This window comes from Epinephelus fuscoguttatus, linkage group LG3 (genome assembly GCF_011397635.1).
Source record: "Epinephelus fuscoguttatus linkage group LG3, E.fuscoguttatus.final_Chr_v1".
Lineage (NCBI taxonomy): Eukaryota > Metazoa > Chordata > Actinopteri > Perciformes > Serranidae > Epinephelus > Epinephelus fuscoguttatus.
Window position 1 is genome coordinate 29331611 of NC_064754.1, and position 12674 is coordinate 29344284.

At 42.7% G+C, this 12674-nt stretch overlaps 2 protein-coding genes across 2 annotated transcripts in view; both read right to left on the bottom strand.

The window, feature by feature from the left end:
* Positions 1–6229, bottom strand: part of cnnm2b (cyclin and CBS domain divalent metal cation transport mediator 2b) — a 58832-nt gene extending 52603 nt beyond the window's left edge. The window contains exon 1 of the mRNA XM_049570913.1: positions 4173–6229. Within this exon, the coding sequence (XP_049426870.1) occupies positions 4173–5658 (1486 nt within the window). The 5' untranslated portion in view covers positions 5659–6229. The remainder of the gene's footprint in view (positions 1–4172) is intronic.
* Positions 6230–6713: 484 nt separating this feature from the next.
* On the bottom strand, positions 6714–12341 carry as3mt (arsenite methyltransferase). The gene is made up of 11 exons (XM_049570929.1): positions 12208–12341; positions 11854–11902; positions 11400–11527; positions 11158–11308; positions 10858–10994; positions 10690–10759; positions 10478–10559; positions 10267–10398; positions 8558–8697; positions 8346–8468; positions 6714–7444 (listed from the first exon to the last, which is right to left on the bottom strand). The coding sequence occupies exons 1-11, from the start codon at positions 12222–12224 to the stop codon at positions 7337–7339; spliced, it is 1137 nt and encodes a 378-aa protein (XP_049426886.1). The 5' UTR covers positions 12225–12341; the 3' UTR covers positions 6714–7336.
* Positions 12342–12674: the final 333 nt, after the last annotated feature.

Here is a 12674-nt window from a genome sequence, read left to right on the forward strand (position 1 = left end):
GAACTGAGTGTGCGCTGCTAACAGAGCCAGATTGACGGGAAACTTTGGCCCCGCAGCCCTCCCTACAACAGTTGCTTATGACTTCCATGAGAGGCTGAAGGCGAATTCCCTCTGGCGCAGGGCCAGCCACAGAAACAGTCTGCCTCAGCCACTACACACCAGGACTGGACCTATATGATGTGCTAAATGTCAGCAACATAAATGTGAACATGCTGCGTTTTGACTTTTAGTGGGAGAGAACAAACAGAATTCACAAAATAAAAACTAACTTGAGTGAACAGATACACCTGAGCCCAATATAAGTGTTTGTTGATTTTAACTTGATGACCGTGTTACACTTTCTATGGGTTTTAAATGAACATTATTATGCTGATTAACAATTCAGGCTATTATTCAACAAGTGTCAGGCTAGCATTAGAGCCACATTACTTGGACAAAACTGATACAATGCAAATAATAACTAAAGGTTTTGATATCACTGTATAACAATATGCTGTATATCAGGTACAGGTTAACACCTTGATTGCATCATACACAACAGAGCCCCACTGTCCAAGTTCACTGCAGGATTTTCCTGTAAAGTAATGTATAGACTCATACAGGTAACCCCTCTCAGTCGTCAGTTATGACCCACTAGAAGTGTGTGGCAGTGTATTTTTTGCAGCGACTCTGCGCTCTGCCTGTATTTTCTTTCTTTCTTCTTATTTTCTGAGTTTGGGATGTTTATGAGTGCGTATACCCACGGCACTAAGGTGAGGATGTGGCTTTATTGAAAGGTAACGACCAGGTGCCAGACCATAAGCAGTAGGCATCCAAGAGACATAGTGCCAAAATACAAAAATACAGCAAAATGAAAATGAATCTGAGGTTGGTTTTTACTTTCATCTTCAGCATGTGTATAAACAGTAACTGACCTCCCTGCAGAGTATAGCTTAAAGGATTTCAAACTGAAGTGTGCACAAAGCTGGAAGAGTGACAACATTATTCTCATTTAGATGTGTAACACATGTCTAAATTAGAATTAACCTCATCCTGTGCCTAGACCCAACAGCAGCAAACACGTCAGGAACATACTGGAGCTAGCAAGAGGAGATAAGACCTGATGCACCAGGGCACGTGATGAGAAGAGTAGGAGCACACACACACACACACACACACACACACACACACACACACACACTGCAAACCACAACAACCTGATGCAAACTGAGGAGTGTCTCTAAAAAACTGTGAATGAAGCTCATTCCATAGCCGTGTAGCAGCACTATAAACCTACCACTGAGGCTATAAGGCTACTTTCGAATAATATCCCATGCTATGTTACTTGCTGAACTTGGTTTAATAGTTAATTTAGTTTTAGCTTAGCATTGTTAACTTAGACAACAGGACCATGTATCATGGAAGCTCTTTTAAATCTTAAAATCAAAAATATATATTTTTCTTTTTACCTGTAGCGCAGTTTATCAATCTAGATTGTTGTTTACCTTCTCTCGGGTATAATGGAGCCATAGATGGCACTCAGCTTGTGGTGCTCAAAGCGCCAAAAAAATAAATTTGAAAAACTCAGCAGCAATGTCTCTTGCAAGAAATCATTACCTGGTTACTCAAAATAATCCACCGACCTTGTTGTGGGCATTTTTCATGTAGGAACTATTTTCTTACTACTTAACTACACCTGGCAACTGTATCACCGCTAAGAAGGAAGCGTGCATCTTCTGCTAGCTCACCTCGCACCAATGAGGTAGCTAATGTTACAGCTCAGTAGAGGAGGGCACCATTTATGTTTCTCACGCTGTCACGAGCATGAGCTTCTCGTGAGTAGCACACCTACTCCTGCACAGTGGGTGAAGGTCAGCAGAAAGAAAATAGTTCCTACATGAAACTGCTCACAACAAGGTCTGTGGATAATGATAAATAACCAGATCACGATTTGTTGAAAGAGACATTGCTGTTGAGAAGTATTTTTTGGGGCACTTTGAGCACCACAAGCTGAGTGCCATCTAGTTACATTATATTGGAGTAAAGGCAGACATTTCTATGGCCGATACCTCCAACACTTGAAACTCACACCAAAAAAATCTAGAATGATAAACAGCACTACAGGTAAGAGGAAAAATGTGTATTTCTGATTTTGAGGTGAACTGTCCCTTTACAAGTTAAACTTCAGTTTAGGTATTTCATCATGATATACTTCTGTTTTAAAATGATACCAGAATCTGACTGTGTTCAAATCAAATGACAAAGATGTAGTAATCTGTAATTAGTCACTGATTGTGCATCAGCACAGCAAATTTTGCATCCACAGTCAGAGATCTCACTGCATCCAATCACTTGTTTAAAAAGCTGAAAACATATGTATTTGTATGTGTCATTAAATTTAACATAATGTTGCATTCAGTGACTTTTGATTTTAGCTGCTGGCTGTCAGCTGATTCTTCTATACATCTGTTTTTTATACCTATAGTAGTGCTTACACATCAGATGTTCACAGTCCACATGGACTAATAGAATAATTAAGGTGACGGATACTGCAAGGGTTATATTTGCTGATAAGATAATTGTTAAAAATGCAGCAGAATATGGCACACAATGTTTCCTGCCGCAAATGCATGTCAGTAAATAGTCAACTGTGATGAAAACAAACAAACCCCCCTAACTAGTATATTATGCAATGCTAATTTGGCATGGAGAACTTCACCTAATTTCTGGTAATGGAGCTGAATGATTTGCTCTGTTTTCCTCCCAATCCTCTTAAAGCAAAGTGAATATTCTAATGAGCACGCAATGCATCAATCATGCTTTCCCCCACATGTTAAGTATTGATAAATCAGTTGCTGAACAGGTGTATCACTGGGTGACTCCTATAGCTGCGTATGTCGGCGTAAAGAAAGAACACACTAGTCTCAAATCCACACACAGTGCCAGGAATAACTTAGTCAGAGGCAACAACAGAGAGGGGGGTGGCTATGCAAAACATCAGGTAAACTGTGGGTGAGGTAAACATCTTTCTCAAACTCCATGTGCATACACACACACACACACACACACACACACACACACAACACATGGGGGGCTCGAGGGTGTTAGAGGCTGTTATTCATTATCCACACGACTGCATTCCAGGGCTGGACAAAAGGAGTTATCGCCACCATCATTCAGAGGCAAGCACACGAAAGGTAGAGAGGGATTTAAGCAGGTTCTCAAACAAGATGCCCCCACCTGATAACCTTAGCACTGCCGTTGCACCATTCCCACATGTCCTAATGCATTCACAAATCAGAGAGGGAGAGAGGAAGGGGAAAGAGTAAGAAAAAGTGAATGAGAGGGCAAGGTAATAGGAGGAAAGCAGGAGGAGAGAGAAAGAGAGAGAAACCGTGTGAACATTAACACTGAATGGAAGCGATGGAGAGAGATAAGGACACCTCCGCCTCCCCTTTACAGGAAGTGGCCAGCGAGGCTGTGGCAAGTGCACCTCACTACTGGTGTGGCGGCTTCAGTGCTCTGCTAGGCAAAACAACCCTTTCTTGATTTCTTGTGGAGTCTTTAAGGAGACACAAATTGTCCTCCCCCGTTTATTCCTGAAGATCAGGTTTTAAACTTGTAGGCAAGGGCATAGATTTCGTTTCAACATTGGAGAGGGACATATGAAACGGGGGAGGTTGGAAGTCCTTTCCCAGGAAATTTGGAGCATCAAACACTTAAATTTATGTTTTCTGGTGAATTTCTACGCACCGGTTTGTGCCTTTCTTGCATCAATTTAAGGCAGAAATGTATTTAATTTAATCAAAATAAAAGTCCTCTGCTACTTTATGTTTTAATTGTGGGGGATAAATGCGCATGCTCTAAATATTGAGAGGTCAGTGGCCTCTGCACCTCCCTCTGAAATCTAGCCTGTGCATTTAGGATTCACTTACACACCTTGACCTTTTAATGAATAGAGCAGCACATGCATTCAGTAAAGGACAAAGTGTGTAATTCACCTTTCCCTCATCCAGTGGTGGGGAGGGTGGACAGGTGAAAGGCCAACCACCTTGAGCAGTGACCTTTGACACTTAAGGGTCAAGAGAGGTTAAACTGAAAGAGAGCAGGCTCGCTGATACCTTTATCTAGTGAGATAGCATGAATTAAAGTGATACATGAGAAACAAAGTGCACTCTATCTAGTTGTCTCACCTTTTTTAAACTCCTCCAGCATTGCATCCAACTTGGTGTCATTGAACACAAAATGTAACGGGTGGCTGTAAAACTTTGTGATTGTTTTGAGAGGGGTGCAATCATCTGGGTCCACAAACGCCAGGTCCTTGACAAAGAGCAGATCCACTATGTTGGACCTCTCGCCCTCGAAGACTGGAATGCGCGTGTAGCCGCTCTTCATGATCTCGGACATGGTGTTAAAGTCGAGGGTGCCATCCCCGGGGATCATGAAGCAATCTCTCAGCGGCGTCATGACGTCCTCCACGGTCTTAGTCCTGAGCTCCAGCGCGCCCTGGATGATGTTGAGCTCCTCCTTCACCAGGTCGTTGTAGGGGTCCGTGACGCGCAGCATCTCCAGAAGCTTCTCCCGGTTGTACACGGTTCCTATCTCCTGTCCCAGGAGGTAGTCTAGCAGCTTGCTCACCGGGTAGGACGCAGGGAAGGTGAGCAGCATGAAGAACTTGGTGAGGAATATGGTGTTGGCCCCGACAGCGAGGCCGTGTCTGGAGCAGATGGCCTGGGGCACGATTTCCCCAAAAATGACTATTCCAATGGTGGACATGACCACGGCTATCAACCCCGACCCGGCGATATCATCCAGCAGGATGGTCAGCGTGGTGTTCACCAGCACGTTCCCGAGCAGAAGCGAGCAAAGCAAGTAATTCCCTTGGCTCCTGACCGGCTCTATTTTTTTGGCGTAATTCTTCTCCTTCTCCGTGCCGCAGTTCTGGACTATCTGGAGCTCCATGGGGTCCAGAGCCATGAGCCCCAGGTTCAACCCGCTGAACATGCCCGACAGGCACAGCAACATGGAGATGAAGATGACCTGGAGCCAGAAAGGCAGCAGAAACTTTTTCTCCTCCACCACTATCACTTTGGTGTCATCCCCATCGTGGTAGATCCAGGTGTTCTCCGTCCACGGGTCGTGCATCCCGGCCACGGCCGGTGTCGCGGTGGCGATGCAAAGGTAATACGCTTTACTCCTCTCCGTCTTCCGCAGGGGTTTGACCTCAATTTCAACTATTCCGGACGTCTTTCGATTCAGGATGATGTTGGGCAATATAATTATATCCGAAGTCCTAATACCGCAGGGATGCAAGCCGGACGAGTCCTCTTGGCTCTGGTTATCCCCCGAGGAACTGTCAAGGCTCCCTACCGTCCTGCTCCGCTCATGTTCCGTGAAAGCAATTTTGGACCAGGTCTCGTTGTTGATGTTCTGCCCGTACACCCTTAATTTCACCCGAGACCGCTCACTCACCCGCAGGTAGCCTTTATCCATGAAGGAAATGTCGTCCGTGTCCTCCAGTCGGAGCCCTATGATGACGGTCTCCTCGGACCCTTCCTTGCCACTTGTCGGGGTGACACAACAGCCAGTGACAGTTAAGAAAATCATCGCCAAAGCTCGGACCCGGTTAAGTGACGCCATTTTTGCAGCGGTGGGTGCCTGGGATAACGGCTCTGCCATATTGATAACCGTTGGCAACCGACCGCCTGAATGAAAAGGGCTTTTAAAAATCAGAGCCAGTCGGAGTCCGCCTTCATCTCCGCCGAGGGTTGCCGTGACTTGTGCATCGGGACCTGCTCGTTCCCACTACGTGTCCGACACTGATGACTCGCGAGCGCAGGCTTACGGGCCAACTCGTGCCTCCCCTGATGTCCCCGAGACAGGCGACGGCGGCGACCAATCAGGAGGGGCCGTTGGCCGGGGGGCGGGGCGTCCGCAGCCTCCTTGGCGAATCAAATTCCAAAACAAGTGCACCTCATGTTAAGAGACAGACAGGACTCTGCTCGTGACTTTTTTAACATACATCCTACTACATGAGACTCAGTGTACATGATTTAAGTGCATTTAATTTAAACTGACATATGAATAAAGATGGACACAGTAGCACGAGCTCCTGCACAGTGTAATGCAATGCCATACAACTGAAATACTGTCACATTTAAATTGAGACTGTCAGAGGTGTTTATTCAACTTCATGGTAATCTGTGAGGCACTGTGTGTTTAATTGGCATTGCATTGCACATTGATGCTAAACCACTACTCCTTCACTAGTGTTTCTCACACTTTCGGAGATGCAAACTCTTAAAATGAAGTGTTATCTCCTTATCACCTTCTATCACAGGTTTGGCATTAATGTGGATGTGAGTTGTAGGTCTAATTTAGTTTAACCAAATAATAATTTCTCTTCTAATATTTTATTTGAAGGATTTTAAGAGAAGCAGAGAGGGAAAATGATTCTGTGTTTCACCAGAAAAAGCACAATTACAGAAATGTAAAAAAATGTCGCAAAATAATATATATTTCCCCTTTATCCTTCTTTTATGCCTTTTAGGACTCCATGAGGTGTTGCGACACCCAAATTGGGAGCTGCTGCCTACAGTATATAGTTTCAGAGTGGGTGTGTATTCATCAGTGACCAGTGATAAAGGCCTGTTTCAGCAGACTTGGCTTCTTGATTTAAAGGCACCTCATGCAATGCAGGTGTGCATAACCCACCATATGATATGTGCAAAAATGAACATATAACATTCATCTGATTGGCAGTATTTATTGTCTTATAACAGAAATAACACATAATAATTAACAGAACTTTGAAAAGCTCACACTGATGCATAACCTGGTAATATACTGCTAAAACAAATCAATTCAATTCGAGGTATTACAAGAGAAGTACAGTCATTTGTAAAGGCAAAGGTGGAAAGTCCTGATAAAGGTGTGGATGGCACAGTTTAGAAATTCAAATGTCTAAGACCATAGACAAGCACATTATGAGAAGAGGCACCAATACCGTTCAAGATTATGTACACATTTTGAATTTGTTAGTGTTCTGATTTTGCCTTAATACAAACCAAAAGTCATTTTATTTCAGCAATATTATTATTTGAATAAATTAAATTCATGTATTCAGTCTTTTCTCATCCCCATGTTGAGGCGATAAACAGGCAAGTGTGCACAGAGCATCAATAACAGATGTTCATGCAGCAGTAATTAATTTCGATTGCTGACATCTCATTCAAATGTTAATAAGATGCAACATAATGACGCTGCATAGGGCATAATTAAGTGAGTGCTGTCATACTGTGAACTGCTGTTACACAGTATGATGCTGGGCCTTTATTTATCAGTGCTCTTCCCACCATCACTTGCAGCAGGTAGCAGACTGTGTGCTGCAGCATCCCCCTGTGGCTGAACCTGGACCTTGTTTCTCCAGCTGAGGGGCCAGCTCGAAAGGATCCACAATGCCTGGCTGTTGCAACACATCAACAAGGTAGAAATCAGCGGGATTTCACAACCTACATCCAGTTCTATTTAAAAATGACATATATAATAACTGTGTTTCATCCAAGACCATTGGTAGGAATGTAGAGAATTTTGAATAGTGAACTCTCTCTTTCTGATTATCTAGCATTGAACACCAATTAATGTGCTGAACATTTTATGTAATAGCAGAATAAAAAGTTGTTAGATGCAGTGTTTACTCCTGGTATCAGTGTCTCTTTTATCAAACACTGGTTGTTCATTTACAGCAGGTTTTTCACAGTAGCTGTGCTTTCAACAACAAGACCAAAGGCTTTTTACTACTATTATCGTCCGAAGGTTAAACCCAGGGACAAATTTAGATAAATCACTGGGATTTTCAGTTTCCATCTTTGCTTCATGAAAACAAAATGGAGATCCCTCAACAGCAGAACAACATGAGTAACTAAAGGATTAGTGTAGTCTTTGAAAAACATATAGTGGTGTTTGTAGATGTCTTTGTGCACAGAATGACCATGAGAGCCGATAAGATGGCATTCCATTAGCTGAGAAGAGAACATTCCTTCCTGTTCAAGGTTCCCCAGCATGACTCCACAGTCTGGTTATGACTCCAAGACAGCTGCTTGACCTTGTGCGAGAGGATGTGTGCGTATGTATGTTTGAATGGGTATGTGAGTGTGTGTGTGTGTGTGTGTGTGTAAGGACTTGCAGCATGCGCCCTGGTGCACACATGCGTGTGTGACTATGTGCAGTTTAGACAGTGGGGCTCTCTGGGTGTGTCACACACTTGAAACTGATAGGCCGAACACACTGACCTCTAGTGCTCAGAAAGAAAAAAAAAAGACACATGAAGACATTTCCACATTCAGGAATTCAACTGTGACACTGACCTTAGGTTTGACTCCACAAGACTCACTTGGGCCTCCCGGTGGCTGGATAGTGAAGTCCTCCCTAAATCTGGAGTGGGTCAGGATGGAAGCCAACTCTCCATCGACCTCCACTACTTCATTGACCTGTGAAATACACCCACATCTGACATCATCTGCATACAGTGCATGAGCTGAATACACTGAGCTGTTCTTTCACTGCAGGATGTACAGACCTTGAATGTGTACTGACAGTCAAACTGGAAGGTGTCCTCTACTCCTGTCACGCTCCCGTTATATATGACCTGACAGGGCTTGGTTTTGCCTTTGGGGACCTTAAACAGGCGGTATGTGACAGAGACAAACTTGAAGTCACCTGTATTGCCAGAATAGATAAGAGGAAATGAATAAATGCATCAGTCAACCTAAGCAATAATCTACCGAACAATTAACAACTGATCTGCAAGTTGCACAAACACAATAAGAAGTTAGCGATAACAGTTTAGTAGAACCCAATTTAATGAATTTTAAACATTAACTAGAACTGTGCAGCATTAAATAAAGCTCCAGCTTTATTTATCTAAATTCTGAAAACTTGAATCTATCTAAAACAAGATAATATTTTTTAAACATGATTTAAACATTTACATCATTTACACTAAAAAAAAAATATCACAAAATCAAATCTATTTAAAATGAACAGAAGGGTTAATAAAATCACATATTTTTGCATATGGTGTTGCCACTATGTAACAAACAATGATGTTAATGTGATTTTTAAGAACTGCAAATGTGGGCTCCAGGTAAATCTTTGAAACCAAACAGACAAAATGGTGGCATTTAAGGTTTCAAAAGTTTTTCTGTAGTGTCCAAATTCAGTTTGAGTGACAAAAATCTGGAGCCTATCCCAGCTGACATTGGGCGAGAGACGGGGTACACTCTGGACAGTTCCACAGACTATCACAGGGCTGACACATGGAGACAGACAATCATTCATGCTCACATTCACACCTGCGGTCAACTTAGAGTCACCAATTAACCTAATGTGCATGTCTTTGGACTCTGGGAGGAAACTGGAGTACGCTGACTTGGGAAAGCATGCAAGCTCTGCACAGAGGGGACCCCCCACCCCCCCACCCCCACGTTTCAGCCAGGAACTGTCTTGCTGTGAGGCGACAATGCTAACCACTGCTCCACCGTGTCTCCCCTACATCAAAATATCCATATTCAAACTCACACACAACTCATGCAGATCTTAGTCTTATTTATCCAGTCATCTCCTCCGTTTTTCCCAAACACAAGCATTTTGCCAAAACTGAACTATTTAAAATTGAACTGAAAATGAAACTTATCTAAGCCCTCTTCAAAGCCAGACTCCTATACTACATTTTTTTTTAGCAAAAATGCCTGTGTGTTTAGGAAGTACTGAGCATACGACTGGAAAAATAAGACTTGGATTATACTGCACGAGTTGTGAGAGAGTTTGTCAATGCTAGTTTTGCTGTCCTACAGACCCATGGTCCATCCACACAGGTGTTTTCACTTAATAAGGCTATTAGACCTCTCTGTAGGCGTGAGCACACTATGTTTGATTGACATTTGCCTCACTCTCCTGTAGAGTTTATTGCACCTATCAGGGCAATAAACTCAAGTGGTTAATGAACTTTGGTTACCTCATATAATTCTTTGCTCTCTTCAACCTAAGCAGAAGTCTAATTAGCAAGAATAAGTGGAAACACCTGTAAGGCCTTTAAAGAAATATGTTTTTGGATCAATCTTGGCTGAAACTAAACAGAAGTACATAAGTAAAAGAGTTTCAAATTAAGTTCAGTCTTAAAATACATTGTATTAGTGGCACGCCATTTATGTAATTTTAGTTTAGAAATTAATGCTCATTACTGCGACCCACTCTGCAATAAAAAAAAAAAACTAAACAGTATCAAACCCAGAGCGTCCTGCAGCTCTTTGTTGTCAACAGTGATGATGTTGGCTGTAACCAGCCGTGGTGTGCTGAAGCCCACTTCTTCAGCCAACTGCAGCAGATCCTTCCACCAAAGCGCTCCACCAAGACACTCTCCTGCCAAGATAAATTACACAGTGATAATCTGGCATGTGTCTGTGAGCTTTTATGGCAGTAGAATATTAATTTGACGCACCCCACAGGACTTTGTGATTTTTAATTTCCTCTGTTAGTCTTCCACTGCTGTAGACGTCACTGAAGTACAGCTCACCACCATCCTAAAGATCAAATACTATATCAAACATCAATATGTAGTCAATTGTTTTGTCTTCTGCTGCAGCATTCTCTTCGTGTTTTGTGCGATTTGACTATAAAGTGAGGCCAAAGCTCAAATCGAAAGCAGTGTACCTTGAGCACGCTGTAGGCTTCAGCCAGTACTCGCTTCTTGTCTGGAGAGAGATTCACCACACAGTTGGAACTGTGGCAGAAAAACAAATAACATTTCAACACATTTCTCTAGAATGACACAGCATTTACAAAACAAATGAAATGAGAGTGACAAGAAAGACTTCTTACATGATGATATCAAATGAGCTCTTTTCCAGACCCGCTTCTGTTAGGGCCTCTATGTAGCCCTGGACAAAACTGACATTGGGCTTCTTGTAGCCGAACTCTTTCATGTGATAGTCAATATATGTCCTGGCCAGTGCAAGCTAGGAGAGAGCACACTGTTGCATTTCAAGCTGAATTTGTAATGAGTCTTAAGCAGCACTTAGCCTGGCTACTAGCCTTCACTAACAGTCCAATGGGAGCAATTTTTACTTTTCCGTATTGATAGTTCACTGTGCATTGCACTGTAATAGTGATGTACAGTACCTGGTCCTCAGTCATGTCAACGCCAGTGACATGGCCCTTCTCTCCCACCAGCTGACTCAGCATGTAGCAGTCTCTCCCACTCCCACTGCCCAGGTCCAGTATCCTGCAGCCTTCCAAGCACTCTGGCACCACCAGACCACAGCCATAGTACCTGAGGGAGAAGGACATCCACTGTGAGCATCTGTGGATCAGTGTAAATACATTTGAAGCAACAACTGAGAGTGTGACAGCAGCCCAGCGACCTCGCGGTGACCTCAGGGTGCACTTTCTTCAGAGCCTGGCGGATGAAGGCAGGGATGGGCTGGGCTGGAGCCACACAGGCATTGCTCTTCAGGTCTGCGGAGCTCTTCAGCCTCTTGCCATAGTAATCCTGTTTGAGCGCAGGACAGAAAGCTATAGTTGCTCCTCATCATACAACAGCTTGTTATCAGTTAGCACATGGCAGGCAGGTAAGTACAGTAAACAGTGCAGTAATGACTGGATGGATTTCCGGTGGACTCGTAACCCATAGTAACACTTCAAAGCTGTACTTTGGTCAATGAATTAACCTTGAGACTGAAGTATCACTGAAGAACAGTAACGTTACTTAACTACAAACTATCAAGATTTAAAATGCTAATGTTTTAGCTAACATTAGCTAGGCTAGCTAAAGTGACATAACAGTATCGTAAGTGATGCCCGTCAACGTTACATTACCTTTACGTCCACGTGAATGCTGCTGTCAACGAAGCCTTTTGCACACGACCTTAAAAAAGACGTTACTGTAAGTTAGCTAAAGTTACATTTAGTTAGCTACATGCTAACAGCTAACTCTCACTGGTTACCAGCTAAAGCACATTAAGATTTCTAACTTTATTCCACAGGTTCACAGTGACACGTTTTTATTTATTTAGCTCGTCATTAATGTGTCATTGCTATAAAACAACTGTCAAAGTATCCAGTTAAACGTTACAGGTAAGGGTTACTCTATTCATAGCTACTCACTCCAATGCTACATAAAAATACGGTGAGATAAATAAGATACGAGACATGTTTTGAGGATGCCCTCACCTGTTTTCTTCAGCCATTGTCCAGAGAGCTGTCAAAGTCCACTGTTTGAAGAGAAAAGCTTTCAGAAGCTGTTTGCTCTCTGCACAAAGTGAACATTACAGTGTTCACTGCACTTCCTGCTAAACAGCACACCCTGTCATTCACTGCCTGGAATCACAAGAATATGATAGATAGATAGATAGATAGATTAAGGGGCTGTTCTGTAGTTACAGAGGAGGAGGACTGCTTTTAACACTTACCTTTCGATGTCAGAAAGTTAAAAGCTACGAGGTGAGGACAAAATCCTGAAGCTGGAAAAAAAAAACTGTACAAATTGGTTTAATTTTGAAAACTATTAATCTTTTGAATAAAATTCAAAATGAGATGTTATATTTATTTAATTAATTATTTTTTTGGACGAAAGTTCATCACACATGATGTGTCCAAGAAAATCAAATGATAATTTATGTTTTTACAATTTCCTGCCA

Excerpts from the sequence above, each read along its gene's own strand:
- as3mt (XM_049570929.1), bottom strand. Across the intron at positions 10,995-11,157 it reads TTGACATGACTGAGGACCAG|CTTGCACTGGCCAGGACATA; the intron begins GTACTGTACATC and ends GCTCTCTCCTAG. Across the intron at positions 7,445-8,345 it reads CTTGTGGAGTCAAACCTAAG|CCAGGCATTGTGGATCCTTT; the intron begins GTCAGTGTCACA and ends GTGTTGCAACAG.